This window comes from Schistocerca piceifrons, chromosome X (genome assembly GCF_021461385.2).
Source record: "Schistocerca piceifrons isolate TAMUIC-IGC-003096 chromosome X, iqSchPice1.1, whole genome shotgun sequence".
NCBI classification, from domain to species: domain Eukaryota; kingdom Metazoa; phylum Arthropoda; class Insecta; order Orthoptera; family Acrididae; genus Schistocerca; species Schistocerca piceifrons.
The window spans coordinates 499518773-499536242 of NC_060149.1; the positions used below are offsets into that span (position 1 = coordinate 499518773).

The 17470-nt window shown below is 42.6% G+C and overlaps 1 protein-coding gene across 1 annotated transcript in view; it reads right to left on the minus strand.

The window, feature by feature from the left end:
- Positions 1-3581: 3581 nt before the first annotated feature.
- Positions 3582-17470, minus strand: part of LOC124723148 (translation initiation factor IF-2-like) — a 62289-nt gene continuing 48400 nt past the window's right edge. The window contains exon 5 of the mRNA XM_047248338.1: positions 3582-3797. Within this exon, the coding sequence (XP_047104294.1) occupies positions 3702-3797 (96 nt within the window). The 3' untranslated portion in view covers positions 3582-3701. The remainder of the gene's footprint in view (positions 3798-17470) is intronic.

A 17470-nucleotide genomic window follows, 5' to 3' on the forward strand; every position in this document is an offset into this window, starting at 1 on the left:
TCTCGCATTTTATAATTGTCTTTTTCGTCTTTTTGCTCACGCACTTACAACACTACACATTTCATAATGGATAGTACGACTAAATGTTGCAACACTATTACACAGAAATCTCTTTTTACGCTCCCCTCACTGACCTATGTCTATGCATTCTGTGCGAGCAGTATTTCCGATTTATGTTAGAGCGGTTACGCTTTAAATAAACATGTTCTTTTGATCTATGCTTTGTATATGCGTCCTATGTCGCTTCATTTATGTTGGTATGTATTTTACTATTTGAGCGAAATGGAGAGAGGAGTAGTGTAGATGTTATAGATCTAGATGAATGGTAATACTGTTTTTAGCAGTAGAGTGTTAATATTTGGAAAGGTGAAGAATTATTGTATTCCTGGGTATGTCACTAATTACAACTAGAATAACATTTACAAACAAATCATTCGATGTAGATATGCATGTGAAGGATAGCTCTGATCAAAAGGGGCAATTACGTTCGCAGTAAACCTCCAATGGCAGGTAAATTTCTTTTTAAAGAAAGTATGTGATGGGTGAAACTTCGATTCGCATTATGAGTTAATTTTTTGAGGGTCTGTCATCTGTATTTTTTCGTGAGAGATAGACTTGGTTAAACGCAGCAGTAGATTGTAAAATTGGTGTTACAATAAATGCCCCAACAAGAAAGTCACAAGTAGAAAAACCTGTTGGATTGAGTAAATTTACTAGCTGGTCTTCGTAGCTCACCAAAGGGAGGCCCATTACTAGGCTTCGAACAGCAAGTAAATAAATTTTTCGTCGCGCTACGACTGATTATATGTTTTTGATAAAATCTTGTGATTCGCCAGTAGAGCTGTGAAAATCCATTGTCAGAGAATTTTTCAACGTTTTCTTAATAGCCACTGTGAAATCTAATACGTTAAGAAAGACAGAACACTACAGTTTCAGAAGGTCATATCCTAACCGGAGAAACTAAAGAGCTGTTTCCTGCAAGAAGTTACCACTTTTATAAGGTCACATCCATGTCTGCTTAGCTCATAACGAACAGCATATACTGTATCTTTGTTTAAGGGATGAGGATTTTTGTTCCTGTACTCGTGTGTGACTGATTTTATGTGCAATATAATCGGTGTGTACAGGAATCACTTTTATCATTCTTCCCTCGGTTTGGTGATGCTGCTTCTTGTGTGGTAGTTTTCCAGAAGACGAAGATGTCTGCTGCTGACTGTTCCAGTTGTTTCCATTTAGTGATAGTTGGTGAGTGATGTACTTGCTTCAGTAGTTCCACGAGTGACAAGTGAAATGTATATAATTCAGTGATTTGATGTGTTCTTTGGGAAATATGTCAAAAGTTATACCGATCGCTCCCAGATACAGATCTTGCAGTTCTGATTGTGTAATTGGTAGATACCATTACGTCTACTGTACCCAACCGCTAGTTTTTTAAGCTGACAGCACGTTATACACTCACAACATACATGGAGCACCAATGGGGAGTCGTGCCATTTAGACGACAGTTGATAGGCGTGTATCTGCATGTGAAAGATGATGAGTCTTCAAATTTCGCGTCAGTCGTATAAGAGTGGAGGCAGCAGGTTTGCTTTAAGTACACGCTGTAACGGTCGTGAGCGTTAGTTACGTTTGAGATAGGGCGTGGTGAGCTGATGTTAGTCACCAATGCCTTTAAGACGACAAAGAAGTCATTATCAGCACCAGACTGAGTTTGAACGAGGTCTTATAATAGGGCTATGAGAAGCTGGATGCTCCTCCTGCGATACTGTAGAAAGGCTTGGCGGGATTGTAGCCAGGGTATATGACTGCTGGCAGCGATAGTCACGAGAATATACGGTTGCAAGAATATGGCGCACTTACCGGCCACGTGGCACTACCGAGAAAGAAGACTGCGCACGTTCCACTCACCCCAAACATGTGCCATTTACGATTTCAGTGGAGTCAAGCTACAGCTCATTGGAGGGCATGGTGGAAATCTGTTGTGTCTTCTGATGAAAGCTGGTTTTGCCTCGGTGCCAGTGATAGCAGAGTGCTGGTGAGAAGGAATCCAGTTGAGGATCTGTAAGCAAACTGTCTGCGTGCTAGACTCGCTGGACCTACACCTGGAGTTATGGTCGGAGGTACGATTTCATGTGACAGCAGGAGCACTCTTGTGGTTACTCCACGCAACCTGACTGCAATTTTGTATGTCAGTCTGGTGATTCGACCGGTTGTGCTGCCATTCACCAACAGCATTACAGGGAGTGTTTTCCAACAGCGTAAGGCTCGCCCACAAAACGCTATTGTAACCCAAAGTGCCCTACTGAGTGTCGTCGTGTTGACTTGTCCCGCTCGATGACCAGATCCGTCTCCAATCGAGCACATACGGAACATCATCGGGCAATTCCAGCGTCATCCACAAACAACATTAACCGTCAGAACCGTCAGTGTATTGACTGACGAAGTGCATCAGGCAGGGAACTACATCCCGCAAACTGACATCCAGCGCCTGTAGAAAACAATACAAGCACGTTTGCATGCTTGCATTCAACATTTTGGTGATTACACCGTTATTAATCTATCAGCATTTCACATTAGTTTTGGTGTCGCAATATTCTTCCGTAAGTGTATCTTACTGTTTCCGCTTTTCTCGTACGTTGAAGAGCATTTTGTTTGTGGCTTTATTTTCGCTGTTCTGGCTTCTGTGTATAGCGTACTGTCAAGATAGTCTTGATCGTTTTGAGCTCCCCAGCTGTTTGGCAGTAATATTAATGATTAATGAAAGTCATCACATATTTATTACTTCTCATTTATTGGGTCACGACCGGGTTTCTTTCGAACATCAGAAGTTTGGCAGTAGTGAGAATAAGCAGTTAGGCTGAATGCTGTACTATCTTCACGAACTGAATAGGCAAATCGCACTGCCAACAGTCTCAAAATCCTCAACTAGTTGTGCAAGGAGCACGACCGTGCCTCTCCAAAACAAATATTTGTTTTAATGATTTCTTCTATCAGATTCCTTAAATGTTTTAAATTTTTCAGTTTACTTGGGCCAAAAATATACGTTAAGTAAGAGATGTCATTTTGTACAGTGAAAGTCATATTCAGCTTTTTCAAGTTTAGGACCTTACTTACACATCACTATCGGCTTACACAGTATGTTGTGAGTAAAAGTCAACAACAGTTATTGAAATTTTAATTATTTAATTTTTTGATGATCATTAAGTACCCCCAGCAGGGTAGTACACTTAACTGAAAACTCAATGTTGCTAAGACTGAGTTAAAAGAAATTTTCAGGTTCTACAGCCTACTTACACATCAATACCTCTTTCAAAAGTATGTTAGTACAAGTCTATAGGAATTAACTAACTCTGTTTTGTAGCTTCCTCTGGGGGGCGGAGGGGAGATAAAGTAACCTCCATACCCCCCTTGGTAATGTGCGTAATGGAAAATGCCTTGATACTGCTAGGGTTAGTATGAGATCTGTTTACTTTTGACCATATATACTACATCGATAAATTGAAAGCATATAAGGTAACACAAGTCTCAGTTGATCGCTTAGAGTGACTACAAATAGGACGTGAAAGTACTTTATTTCTCACTACTACAAGATAGGTTATACAAGACACTATTTCTGTATTATGATAGGCAATAAAATGTTTATGTTTATGAATAATTGATAATAGTAAGGTATAAGATATTCAGCTGAGAATGAGGATAATTTATATATACAGGTATTCTACGTAATTTCTTTCACGTTCCATACACTCGAAGGGCAATTCGAAGGTGTAATCTGAATCATCCACGATCACGTACATCTGAAACAATGAAAGAAAATTGCAGCTAGACAAACAGGTAAATCAAGACGAGGAAATGAAATTAACGAGATGTTATGGCAATGGTTCATAAGGGTGCGGACAAACAAACTTAATTTTGTCTGGACCCATGTTGCAAATTGAGACTCTGAAAGTCGCTATAGAGGTTGTGAATACGGAGTTCAAGATATCCACAGGCTGGCTGGACAGTTTCAAAATTAGACACCATCGTGTCGAATGAAGTGTGTGGGGGAAGCAAAGGATATGCAGGAAAGTGTAGTAAAGAATTGCAGACAATAATTCACGACCTAAATGCGGATAATGACCGCAAGGAAATATTCAGATACCGATGAAACGGAACTATTTTATCGTACACTAACTTCAAAACCTCTAGCAATTCGAGATGAAAAGAGAATCGGCGCAAAAAGGTTCAAGGAAAGACTCGTTATACTGCTGTGTGGAAACTGGTCAAGTAGCAAAGCCACTAGCGATTGGAAAGGTGGCAAAACTTAGTTGTGACAAAAACAGACGTCAGTAAGCTTCCAGGCGAAGCAACAAAGGAACCGCGGGACTGCTACGGTCGCAGGTTCGAATCCTGCCTCGGGCATGGGTGTGTGTGATGTCCTTAAGTTAGTTAGGTTTAAGTAGTTCTAAGTTCCAGGGGATTTATGACCTAAGATGTTGAGTCCCATAGTGCTCAGAGCCATTTTTTGAAGCAACAAAAAGGCGTGCATAGTAAGTGGTCTTACGGAAGCGTCGCTGGGCTCCTTCAGCGCGAAAATGAGAAAAGGAAATCGCAAAGTTCACATTTACATAGACAGTGCAACTTGCCACACAAAAGTTACGTTTACAAACGTGAAATTGGCTTTGTTTCGGCCAGCTTCAACGAGCCTATCACGGCCCATGGTCTATTGTGTTATTTACACATTCAAGTATCATTTTGGCCGATTACTGATGCAGCACCTTATTCTTAGTGTTGAAGAAGCCGAAAGTGCATTTTTTATTGCACGGTCTGTCCTGGATGCGGTAAACTGAATTATTTTGTCAAAAATGTAAATAAAGCCGAAACAGTAAATAAGTGCATCAACGAAGCTGGGTCTGGAGGTGATGTATAAGACGCTTCTGTACTCTTTTGAAGCTCAAGGAAATGCAACAGCAATTGCTGTATTAACTCAAATTAAAAGCATTTCACTTATTCCAGGCGACTACATCCGAAGGGATGACTTTCTTTCTGTCAACTCACTCCACTTTTACAAGTACTTGACCAACAGATCTGATAGAAATCCTCAACACAGAAGATGAGACGAAGATAGAGTAAAAGGACGAAGAATAAGAATTAGAAGAGCAAAATAACGTAGCTAGAAATATTAATGCGCCAGAAGAAGCAATTGTATGGATAAACGATGTCATTAGATTTTCAACATATGAAAATTGTCCCAACCTGTTTGAACTACTGTATAGCGCAAAAAATACATAGAGAAAACAATTTAAACATGTCATTTAACAGCTTTCTCTCCTTGGCATGTGGCGAAAAAAGTGAAATGTAAATAAAATAAACACAGGAATTATATACATACAAATGTCAATTTACAACAAAATTCGGACATGCCGTATTTATGTATCAGCCAGTGTAAAAGCCTAGTGTTCTATTTTACAGTAGACTATATATTAAGTGAACATCGACGGTACATGAGTAAAGGTAAGTAAATACGTGCAAGTTAAAAATTCATATTTTTGTGCATGGTACTTGACAAATGTTATGCAGCCTAGAATGTTTTATGTAATGTGGATATTTGTCCAATTTGGAAAATTATATTAGTCGCGTGCGATCCCATTTTGAACAAGTTTTACTGTACAATGTCTGTCATCTCTAGGTATGTTGGCTGAGACATTCTTACCAAGCAAAATGAAAATAGGTACCGAAAGTAACAACTAATTTATATATTTTTGAAATATATTGTTTGTCAGTACCAGATGTGCATGGTTCATAATATGGTCGGTATTTCTACAAGCCTAATGTATTTATATGCATACCTGTAGCTTGCTCCTGTATGAATTTTTATTCTCTCAGCAATGTATCATGTGATGCAATAATACCACGTGCCGAAAGTCGTCGATGAAATTAGGCAATAAAACCGAAAACGACGCCTCATTCCTCCTCATGCAAATCAGTATGTTAAACAACTGAATATCTTATGGAGAAAAACGTAGAACTAATATATCATTGGCAGTATTCACTTGACTTGCCGCCTAACGAGTTTTTGTTCCTTAATGGTAAAAAATCTGCTTGGATAACGCTTTTCATCTCAAGAAGTTTGAGTCCTTCCAAAGACAAGTTTTTGAGGTTGAATATCAGAGTTGAAAAATGTTTCCCGAACTGGTTCGATCGCATTCAAAAGTAAATAAATTTTAAAAGAAAAAATTTGAAAACAATACTATTTCCACCAAGAAAGGTTTTTCTTTTATTACTTGAATTGAGGTCCTCATACAACGTAGGTTGTTTGAGAAAGATACACCCGAAATCGTAAAACTCTATCCTATACAGAATGAAAACAAAAACTCAGGGTGAATTTTAAATTATGTGTAGGTTTTTAAGGTTTTTAATCGAAAGAACCATTCGATTTTACAATGGTATTTTTTAAATTCATGCACATGTAACCCTGGTACCATCAGCAGATACGTTTAGAATTAAATTATCGTTCACCTTTCACAACTGTTCGATATGCTGTTCACCGAACGAACGACAAACATACATACGATTGTCAGATACGTCCCATACTTTTGAAAGAATGGCTGGTTGATTCATTCATTGTATGCGGGTAACAGTTCACTCAAATACGTTGGAAGAGTAGGCACATACACGGAGATTTTCACAAACCTTCACAAAAAAGGAGAATCGCATACTGTGAGATGAGGTGACCTCTGCAACAACATCTTTCAGCTTACAACTGGCCTCAAGGTAAACGTTTCTCTTCGATGCGTAACTTAAAATTTACCCCACATATCTGGTTCCTGTATAAATGAAGATGTAGTCTTGTGGCATTTGATTAGTATGTTTGAAACACGATGTATACTACATAGTGACTAATGTAGACTGACTAACGTGTTTCTGACGATGGCGCTGCCAGATAATACGATCACAAATCGATATTGTGAGGGAGACCAATCACAAAGTAACGTTAACTGCGAACAAGTTTTTGCATGTTGTATAGTTACCTACAAGCCGACAATGACCTCCAGTGAAGAGGTGAATAAAGAAAGCTCGTCGCACAGTGAATCATTTTAAGAAAGTTGTGCATATACCATTAAGTGGTTCAGCGTGCTTCCGTGAAATACCACGATAAAGAATCACTATAGGTCGAGCTAAACGTCTTCAGTCGTAGGTCGACGAATATGTCGTAAACTTACAGGTTAGGGGCGCCATGGTGTTGCATAACCCACTGAAACCTTACATGTATATTAATGCAGGAAAAAGTATAATCAACGGTGTAATTGTCTTATTTGTCAAGAAATGAAAGTCCAGTCCTCTGAACATTTACTAGAGCTATAATCTGCACAGACTCAATGAATAAATTTATTGTTCTGAAGGATATATTGTACTGAAATGGCAGGAACTAGTCACAAGTGTTGAAGGGATCTAATTCCCTAAACCATGGATGTCTTGAAGCATTTACTGATCATCTTCTGATTGAAATGCAACTTAAGCATTTCATGTTCCTCGGTAGCTGCTAGGAGGCATTTTCACGAATGAGTTACGCCTCATTCACGTAAACGTGTACTCTGTCCACTTTGCTGACAAGTCATGGGATACCTCATAACGTCGCGCCGGATCTACTCCTGCACTGCGTAGCGCAGCAAGTCGTTGTGGCATGGACTCAAACAAGTCACTGGAAGTCCCTTGTAGAATATTGGGCCGTGTTACCTCCATAGCCATTCATAACTACGGAAGTGTTGCCGGTGCAGAACTTTGTGAACGAACTGGCCTCTCGATTATGCCCCAGAATGTTCAATGATATACATGTCGGGTGATTTCGGTGACCAAATCATTCGCTCACATTGTCCAGAATGCTCTGACATGGCGCACTGCGTCGATTAAAAGTCCATCGTCGTTTTGGAACATAAAGTTCATGAGTGGCTCCAAATAGTCTCCTAGTAGACCACTGCTTTCCAGTCGTTCAGGGTCCAACTGATATGGTCACGAACTCACGAAAGGTGCTGCAGGCGATGTCGTGCTGTTAGCAAAGGCACTTGGGTCGGTCGTCTGCAGCCATTGCCCATTAATGCAAAATTTCGCCTCGCTGTTCTAACGAAAACGTTTGACGTACATCCCATATTGATTGCTGTGGTTATTTCCACGAATTGTTGCTTGTCTGTTACCACTGACAACTCGACGCAAACGTCGCTGTTTTTGATCGTTAAGTGAAGGCCGTCGCCCACTGCGTTGTCCGTGATGAGAGGTAATGCCTAAAATTTAGTATTCTCGGCATATTGTTTCCACTGTAGATCTCTGAATATTGAATTTCCTAACGATTTCCGAAATGGAATGCCCCAAGCGTCTAGCTCCAACAAACATTCCACGTTCAAAGTGCGTTAATTTCCGTTATATGGACATACTCACGTCGGAAACATTTATTTATGTATCTCCTGAGTACAAACGACAGCACTGTCAATGCACTGCCCTTTTATATATTTTCTACGCGGTACTAGCGCCATCTGTATATGTGCATATTGCTGTTCCTTGACTTTGTCACCTCATTGTATTTTCTACTGGAGTGACCAGAAACTGTCAGTATATTTCTCAGTAGAGTGTGACTTTATTTGCATCACTGCCGACTTGTTGGTTATAAAGCGGTAACCATTAATAAAAAAGAATTGCTACTGATGAAGAATATAATAACGACGAAGTCCTAACACGTTGTTCATACTTCATAACTGAGAAGTTAATGAGTTACCAAAATTAAGTTCATTAAACATATGTAACTGATTGCTGTTATATTACTGTATTTCCTTTGTAATGTAAGCAGAGATCTGATCCTGTTATGTCGTCACTTCCTTCTTTTTTACCCCATCTCAGCTCATTCCAATACGTCTCTTACCACCGAAATAGCTGTATCGTAAGTCATTCCAATGAAGTCGTCGAATGAATGTTGATGCAGGTAGTTCGCCTCACGGCGGGATAATGCTTTCCATCTGCTTTCTTTTAATGTTAGCTCGGCTTGTTATATTGGCGCATCATCGTAATCAATCAGCTGTTCTTCCTAGTCATATACGATTGACATGCCATCGTAGAGTGTGCTGGCGTCAGGTTAACAGTTCAAGTTATAGGTATCTGGGCTCAAAAATGGCTCAAATGGCTCTGAGCACTATTGGACTTAACTTCTGAGGTCATCAGTGCCCTAGAAGTTAGAACTACTTAAACATAACTAACCTAAGGACATCACACACACCCATGCCCGAGGCAGGATTCGAGGCTGAGACCGTAGCGGTCGCGCGGGTCCAGAATGTAGCGCCTAGAACCGCTCGGCCTCATCGGCCGGCTATAGGCATGTGGGCTTTTCGTTAGGTAGCTGCTGCTAAAACGACGTAGCAGCAGGTCAGAGCTCGGCCGCTATTTCTATGTTGATCCCTCCCGCGGCTGGCTACGCTCTGCGGCGCTGTCATTCGACTCCTCTCGAGACGGATTTCCGAACATCCGCTCTTAGTATGTGTTTAACTGCCTCTTGTCCTAACAGCTACTCCACTGAAAACTGTTTCGAGTAGCACCATATTCTTTAATCTGAGTACATGAAACGTATTTGCAGTTGTGTATGTGGACGCCGATCAACTGTATAATGGATTGGCGATAATGAAAATTTGTGCCGGAGTGGTACTCAAATCCGGATTTCTCACTTATCGCGAGAGGTTGGCCTCATCATTAGTCTATCCGAGCACGCCCCACGGTCAGACCCAGACTTCCACATGTCGTCAAACATGTGTCTACAACCTGTACCCGTACTCTCATTATGTATATTCCCGTACAGGCGTGACATTTTATTTGAAAGTCGCTTGCCCTGTGTCCGCGGATAAACAACGAAATTGCATTTCCCATGCTATTTCGAATTGCGATGCAATATTCCTCGCCGCCTGTACGGGAATGTACGTAATAGATGTACGAGTACAGGTTGCTGACACGTAGTTGACAACATATGGAAGTTGGTGTCTCGCCGTTAATCGTGCTCGGATATCCTAATGATTACGCGACCACTTGCAATAAGGGGTAAATCGGGGTTCGAGTGCCAGCTTGGCACGCATTTTCATTGTCATCATTCCATTATACAGCTGATGGTTGCCCATATTCCCAATTGCAAATACTTCTCCTGTATTTCACAACGGTTGTAGTCGGCGCAGTACCTTTTCCTTTGGACATGCATGCATCTCCAAAGGAAGATTGCATCGTAATTCGGAATAACAAAAGGACTGAAACGTCATATTAAAGTTGAGTGGTGAAATCACTTCAAGGTTTGACAGTCTTGCAGATTTACGTTTAATAGAGCGATCATTTACGTCTACTAATATCTTCATTTAGAAGCCACAAGGAAATTAAAACAATATTCTACTACTATTAACGTGGAATGCTGGAGATTCACTTGTTGGGAAAATCGTCACCCTCTGAAGAAAGAGATGGAAGGCCAAAAATAAATGTGATAAGGGTTAGCGGCGTAGAAAGAATGAAACTTACTTTTGATTCATTCACCGAAGTGGCGTGGTGCCGCGTCAAGTTTCACACGCGGCTTCGTCCGAAATTCGCGCACTATTAACGGTCCGGTCACACCGACACTGCTATTTTATCTCCTTAACAATTGAACACTGAGAATCGCCCAAAACTATAGGGTTGCTTGCAGTTAAACATTCGTTACGATAGCCAGTGTAGACGGAAAACTAATTACCGTTAGGGTGACAAACTTTATACAAATAATGTTCAGTCTGAGCGCTGCAGGATTTGCGTTCGTACCAGTGTTAATGCCACGAGTTGCCGTTAGGAACGGTGCTGGTACGGCGACGAAGGGCTGAAACACAAAAATCGGTGTGGAATACGGTTGTAAACATTCAACATGAGTCTGGACGCACTCAGGAGGACTTCACTGTTGAATCTACTTTACCAAAACAATAGCAGTAATGATGCTGCTCTTCGCGAGTATCGACGCATTAAAGAAATACAGAGAGGTCCTCTTTCCCCATCGGGATTGAAGATTGTGGTTCCGAAGTTAGAATTAGCTGGTAATTTGGGAATTTGCTGCCGGTAGAAGCCCATGACCGACTGCTATACCAATTGTTGGAGTAGCTACTGCTGCCATGACTGATAATGCTGCACGCAATCTGCGATCTTCAAGCTGTGCACGAGTTGTGTCACGACAGCTGAACATTCCGTAGTTCACCATTGGGAAAGTGCTGCAAACAATAGTGAAACGGTATCTCGTGTGGGGTTCCAGGCTGTCGCGGGTACTGATGGTCGTCACATTGAGCAGTATTTGTAACATCGTACGTAAACATTATATGCAATTAACAAATCCTACCCTCTCACGTAGAAATTAAAATGTGTTTCGTTCAATGGCTTATCATTTATTTCTCTTCCGCATGTCCTTGAGAATGTTTCCAAAAAGCTTCATTGTCCTACGTTCACTCGGTTTTCATGAGGGCCCTCACCAGGAGGAAACAACCCTGTATATTTACCGCCTATGCCCGAACTGTTGTATTTCCTGATGAAAGCTGGTTCTGGCTTGGTGCCAGTGATGGCCGTGTGTTGGTTTGAAGGAGGCCAGTTGAGGGCCTGCAACCAACATGTATGTGTACTAGACACACTAGACCTACACCTGGAGCTATGGACTGGGATGCTGTTTGGTATCACATAGGGAGCACTCTCGTGGTTATCCCAGGCTCCCAGACTGTAAATACGTACGTCAGTCTGGTGATTCGTCCTGTTGTGCTGCCATTCATGAACAGCACACGAGGGGGTGTTTTCCAACAGTATAACGCTCACTCACATAACGCTGTTGTAACCCAACGTGCTCTACAGAATGTGGCTGCTCGATCACCAGATACGTCATCAGTCGAACACATATGGGACACCATCGGACGACAGCTCCAGTGTCATCCCCAAACAGCTTTAACCGCCCCTGTGTTGACCGACCGAGTGCCACATACAGGGAACCCCATCCCACAAACAGACATGCTGCATCTGTAGAACACAATACGCGCACGTTTGCATGCTTGCATTCAATATTCTGGCGGTTATACCATTTATTAATGTATCAGCATTTCACATTTTCTGTGTTGTATCTCGCGTTTACACTAATGTGAAATATTGCAATGTTAATCAAATATGCCACCGAGACTAATGTATTTCCAAAAATTCATTGGTATATATTAATTATATTTTGGTGTTGGGCTTTTTGAAAAATGGCTGTAAGCACTATGGGACTTGGCATCTCAGGTCATCAGTCTCCTAGACTTACAACTACTTAAACGTAATTAACCTAACGACATCACACACATACATGCCCAAGGCAGGATTCGAATCTGCGACCGTAGCAGTCGCGCGGCGCCAGACTGAAGCGCCTAGAACCACTCGAACACAGCGGCCGGCGTTGAGCTTTCTTTTCGTCAGTTTATTTACGAGTCTTGTAGTGATGTCGCACAGAACTATTGCTTGTCATATATGAGTTCTGCCCACATTTTAAGCATACTTACTATTAATCACAGTTAAGTTTACGCAGCATCCAGTTTTTAAACATTGCAGTGTGCTAGATGTCAAGCGAGTGTCTTTGGCTATGGGTCAGTCGAAATTACACTAATACCAATGATCATACCATGACTGTCCTGTAATTACTAAACAAGACTTAGAGCAATCTCTCATATAGCAATAACATTGCACGGTTTATTTTGCTTAGACGTTATAGTTAGGCTTCATTCAACCTGGGGATGCTACCTGGCTGTAACTGGAGTCATCCACGCAAGTTTCAAGAGCATGATTGTTGGGAGAGGAGAGTGGAGGATGCCAAGCTTGTTTCTGATTAGTCTAGAGAGAAAGGGGAGGGAGTGCCATTTGTGCCACCATAATTGTCGCTCGCGTCGGAGGCGTTCATTTCAACTGAAGGCATTGAAATATCAGTGAAACTACTCATCGTATCAAAGAAGGTTAGAATTCCAATTTGTCTGTCTCTGAGGAGGACACCCAACGATACCAGAGTCGACATCTCACCCTACACAGTGCGCGGGTGGTCAGGGCAACTTTGAAATCCTTAGTGGGAACCCATGCTTTTTATTGCAGATCACGATTCTACGGCAAACTCTAAATACTTTTTGTCCGAAGCATTTTCTTTGTTTCGCCATATATGGCACTGTAATTGGAAGAATAGAAATGAGTACACAGTCGTAATTTATGACATGCTACTCAATGGCTCTTGAACATCCAGTGGCACGTGTGACCCCACTTTAATGCTGCGGGGGTAGGACAGGCCAGTCTTTCATAACTGCTAATTGGAAACCCCATACGCAAAGTTGTATTCTTCCGATATATCGAACAGGGGACTGCTCGACACGCCACTGTGCCCGTGGCTCGAGGCGAACGCTACTCTACTTTGTCAATTAGAGTATGTGTTCAATACACTTAGGTATCCGCTTCTCAAATGACATACGACAACAGTACCATATCTGCGGGAATGTCAGCACATATGTTTCTGATGCGGGCGACCATGTCTTCAAGATCTTTTGGCACTTGCTAGTACGCTTTATCTTTTAAATATCTCCAGCCACCTCTGGCGTACCACCGACCAGTGTAAACATGGCGTAATACCTCCCATGCGTCAACTGCGTAATGCGCTAGGCAACCGTAATCATATTCTTTGTCTAACGGCCAGCGCAACATCCAGCAGCAGAACCGATACTTCCTATCCCAAAAACGTTCGATATCTACGTCGATTCAACGTGCTGTCAATAAAATACGGACGGACCAATGCGTTTGTTCCCCTCGATGACACACCATACGTTAACCGATCAAGGGCGTTGATGGTCAGCTTGCCGTAACCAGTGGGGATCGTCTACACTACAGTAATGTATGTCATGTCGGTTAACGCTGCCAAGGGTTTGTGAATGTAGACTCATCGGAAAACCATACCTCGGCGAGGAACGTGGGGGTCGTGTGCATTTGCTGACGCTCCTATTCACATAACACTGCCCGGTTACTGAAATAGGCCCCTTGGAGTTCTCCAAGCAATGACACGTGGTATGGATATTATTTATGACGATGTAGTATTGTGACAATGCTACCTACGGACATACAGGAATCGTAGTATAATTGGCGGGGTCTTACCCATGGGTTGTGATGCACTACCGCTAGTGTAGCTATTTCATTAGCATCTCCTGTAACACGTGGCTTCGTTTCCTTTTTCCGGTCTGTGCGCTGCAATCAGACATAAAGGCGTCCACAGCCTTGTAAAAGAACGAATGACAGCGAGCTTTCTCAGGGAAACGCTTGGCATACAAGGCAACATCAGACTCAACATTCCTCCTACTTTCTCTGTAAATAAGGATCATATCAGTCTTTCCTTCTGTGGTTGCAACATTCATCATTCACTTGCACATCTGTTGTCCGAATTGTAGGTAGGTGTGCAGGCAATAAACAATGCGCAAGTATTGTAATGTTTAGAGTCGCTATCTGTTCTACGTCTGCACGATACGTGAGCAACGGTCACAGTGTACTGACTGTTATTATACATCGTAGTTCGCTACACGGCCACTGTGGCGCTTCGAGTAGTCCCCTGTCCGACATGTCGGAGGAATACAGCGTTGCGATTGCGGTTTCCGATTAGAAGTTATGAAATATTGGCCTGTCCTACAGTCGCAGAATGGAGGTGGGGTGCCACGTGCCACTGGATATTGAAGGGTCATTGCAGACTATGTCGTAAATTACGATTGTGTACCCATTTCTACTCCTTCGATCACAGCGTCATCTGTGGCGAAACGAGGAAAATACTTCGGACAAAACGTATGTAGACTTTGCCGACGAATCGTAATCTGCAATAAAAAGCGGGGGGTACCATTAAAGATTTTAAAATTGCCCCCGCCACCCAGGCACGGGGTGGGGTCGAGTTTGGTTTCGTTGGATGTCCCCTTCCAATACAACAGATTGGAATTGTAACGCTTCTGGATCTGATGTGTATTTTTCGAGATATTTCAATGTCTTCCGTGAAAATGAACATCTTGTATTGTTTAAGTAGTGTCAATTTCTCTACCATGCCTAGGAAACGGTCTGGCGTAGTCTTTGGCAGACATGTGGTTCTCTCTAGTTTACGACCTGGCGGCTGGGATCACATGATGAATACCGTACCCTATCGTCGATATCGAACAAGTACAGGGGAGTAGTTCATCGTAATGTAGGTGTGTGTTTCTAGCAGTCTTTTGATATTTCTACCGATGTGTTGTGATCCGTTTGCCATTATTAGTGCAGAACGAGAGAGCCCTTGGCCGGAACTGATACAGCAGCAGGGGCATCCAACTGGCCCAGTTCGAGGACTTAACTGATAAACCACTTGTCCCTCCGACGTATGTTGCAGTTCGCAGCAAATTCTTGCTTTGCCTTCCACGCTTGTGGTGTGTTGGGCGCCTTCGTTCTGGACTGTATTCTCGTTGTTCTCTACGCAGTTTCTTCGGCGCTACCTGAATAGTAAGCAGATACGGCCGTCGTGTGGTGACGCTGGTCGGCAGTTTGCAGCACAGTCTGTATACCTTGCTGTTGCGGGACCGTCCAACACGTTCTAAGGTGCAGGTGGTCACTTTCAAACGGTCTCGAAGCTGAGGAACTTCTGCCATGTCATAAAGTGGTGTGACAGGAAAATCATATGGCAGTTGCAGAGCCAGCCGAATGGCACGACTCTGCACGGTCTGAAGCGTCTTCATGTGTGTGTCGGCAGCGAATACCTAATGACGAAAGCGTACCCAAGGATAGGACAGAGCAGAGCCTTGTACAGCGTAACGCCCAGCCGCGAGGGAAGCCTCGAGTTCGAAATCAGTAAGGGGTAGAGTTTGGTGAGTCTGCTCCTGGCTTTTTTCTTCACCACCTGAACGTGTGGGAGCCAAGTAAGGCTGCGGTCGATGGTGACGCCGAGATATTGTGCTGTAAGACGCCATGGGACGGCACTTCCACCGACGAGGAACGGTGACACGAGTGCAAAATGGTTCAAATGGCTCTGAGCACTATGGGACTCAACTTCTGACAAGGGAACCTCCCCATCGTACCCCCCTCAGATTTAGTTATAAGTTGGCACAGTGGATAGGCCTTGAAAAACTGAACACAGATCAATCGAGAAAACAGGAAGAAGTTATATGGAACTATCAAAAAATAAGCAAAATATACAAACTGAGTAGTTAATGTGCAATATAGCCAATGTCAAGGAACATGTGAAATGAGGAGCGCCGTGGTCCCGTGGTTAGAGTGAGCGGCTGCGGAACGAGGGGTCCAACGTTCAAGACTTCCCTCGAGTAAAATTTTAATTCTTTTTTTCAGACAATTATCAAAGTTCAGGCACTTACACATAATCAACTTCGCTCTCCAAAATTCCAGGACATGTTCAGATTTGCTTGGACATATGCAGGATTTGACGGACTACACACGGAAAAATTTGAAAACGTTAAAAACATATGTTTTGACAGAGCACAGGGAAAACTGTACGACTGTGAAACTGTTGCATTCATTTGTTGCAGTTTATGCGACAAACTCTTACGTTTTCATCACTTTTTTGGGAGTGATTATCACATCCACAAGAAAACCTAAATCGGGCAACGTAGAAGAATCTTTTTACCCATTCGCCAGGTGTACAAGTGAGGTGGGTCGACAACATATTCCTGTCATGTGACGCACATTCCGTCACCAGTGTCGTATAGAATGTATCAGACGTGTTTTCCTGTGGAGGAATCGGTTGACCTATGACCTTACGATCAAATGTTTTCGGTTCCCATTGGTGAGGCACGTCCTTTCATCTACTAATCGCACGGTTTTGCGGTGCGGTCGCAAAACACAGACACTAAACTTATTACAGTGAACAGAGACGTCAATGAGAGAACGGAAAGATCATAACTTTGCGAAAATTTGAACCAAGGACTTCTCGTTCCGCAGTTGCTCACGCTAACCACGGCACCACGACGCTCCAGCGCTCACATAACCCTTGAAACGTCCTCTTAAAACAATTTTACATGACTGTGCTTAAACTGACACGCAATATTTTTAGCGCAACGCAATCTGACTTTCAAAAATCCCTACAAAAGACTGGCCCTGACTAACATTAAACTATATCTTCCAGAAATCACTTACCTCACAAAAATCTTCGCTACTCAAGCTACTGCAATACCGCGAGCGCCACTACTGCCAGCTAAATAAAAGATTCAAACTACTGAAGGCACTAACTACTGATAGGGATAGTTAGCAAATGAAAGATATTAATAGAGAACAAACAATGTATTTACCTTGATATCATCATATACACTCCTGGAAATGGAAAAAAGAACACATTGACACCGGTGTGTCAGACCCACCATACTTGCTCCGGACACTGCGAGAGGGCTGTACAAGCAATGATCACACGCACGGCACAGCGGACACACCAGGAACCGCGGTGTTGGCCGTCGAATGGCGCTAGCTGCGC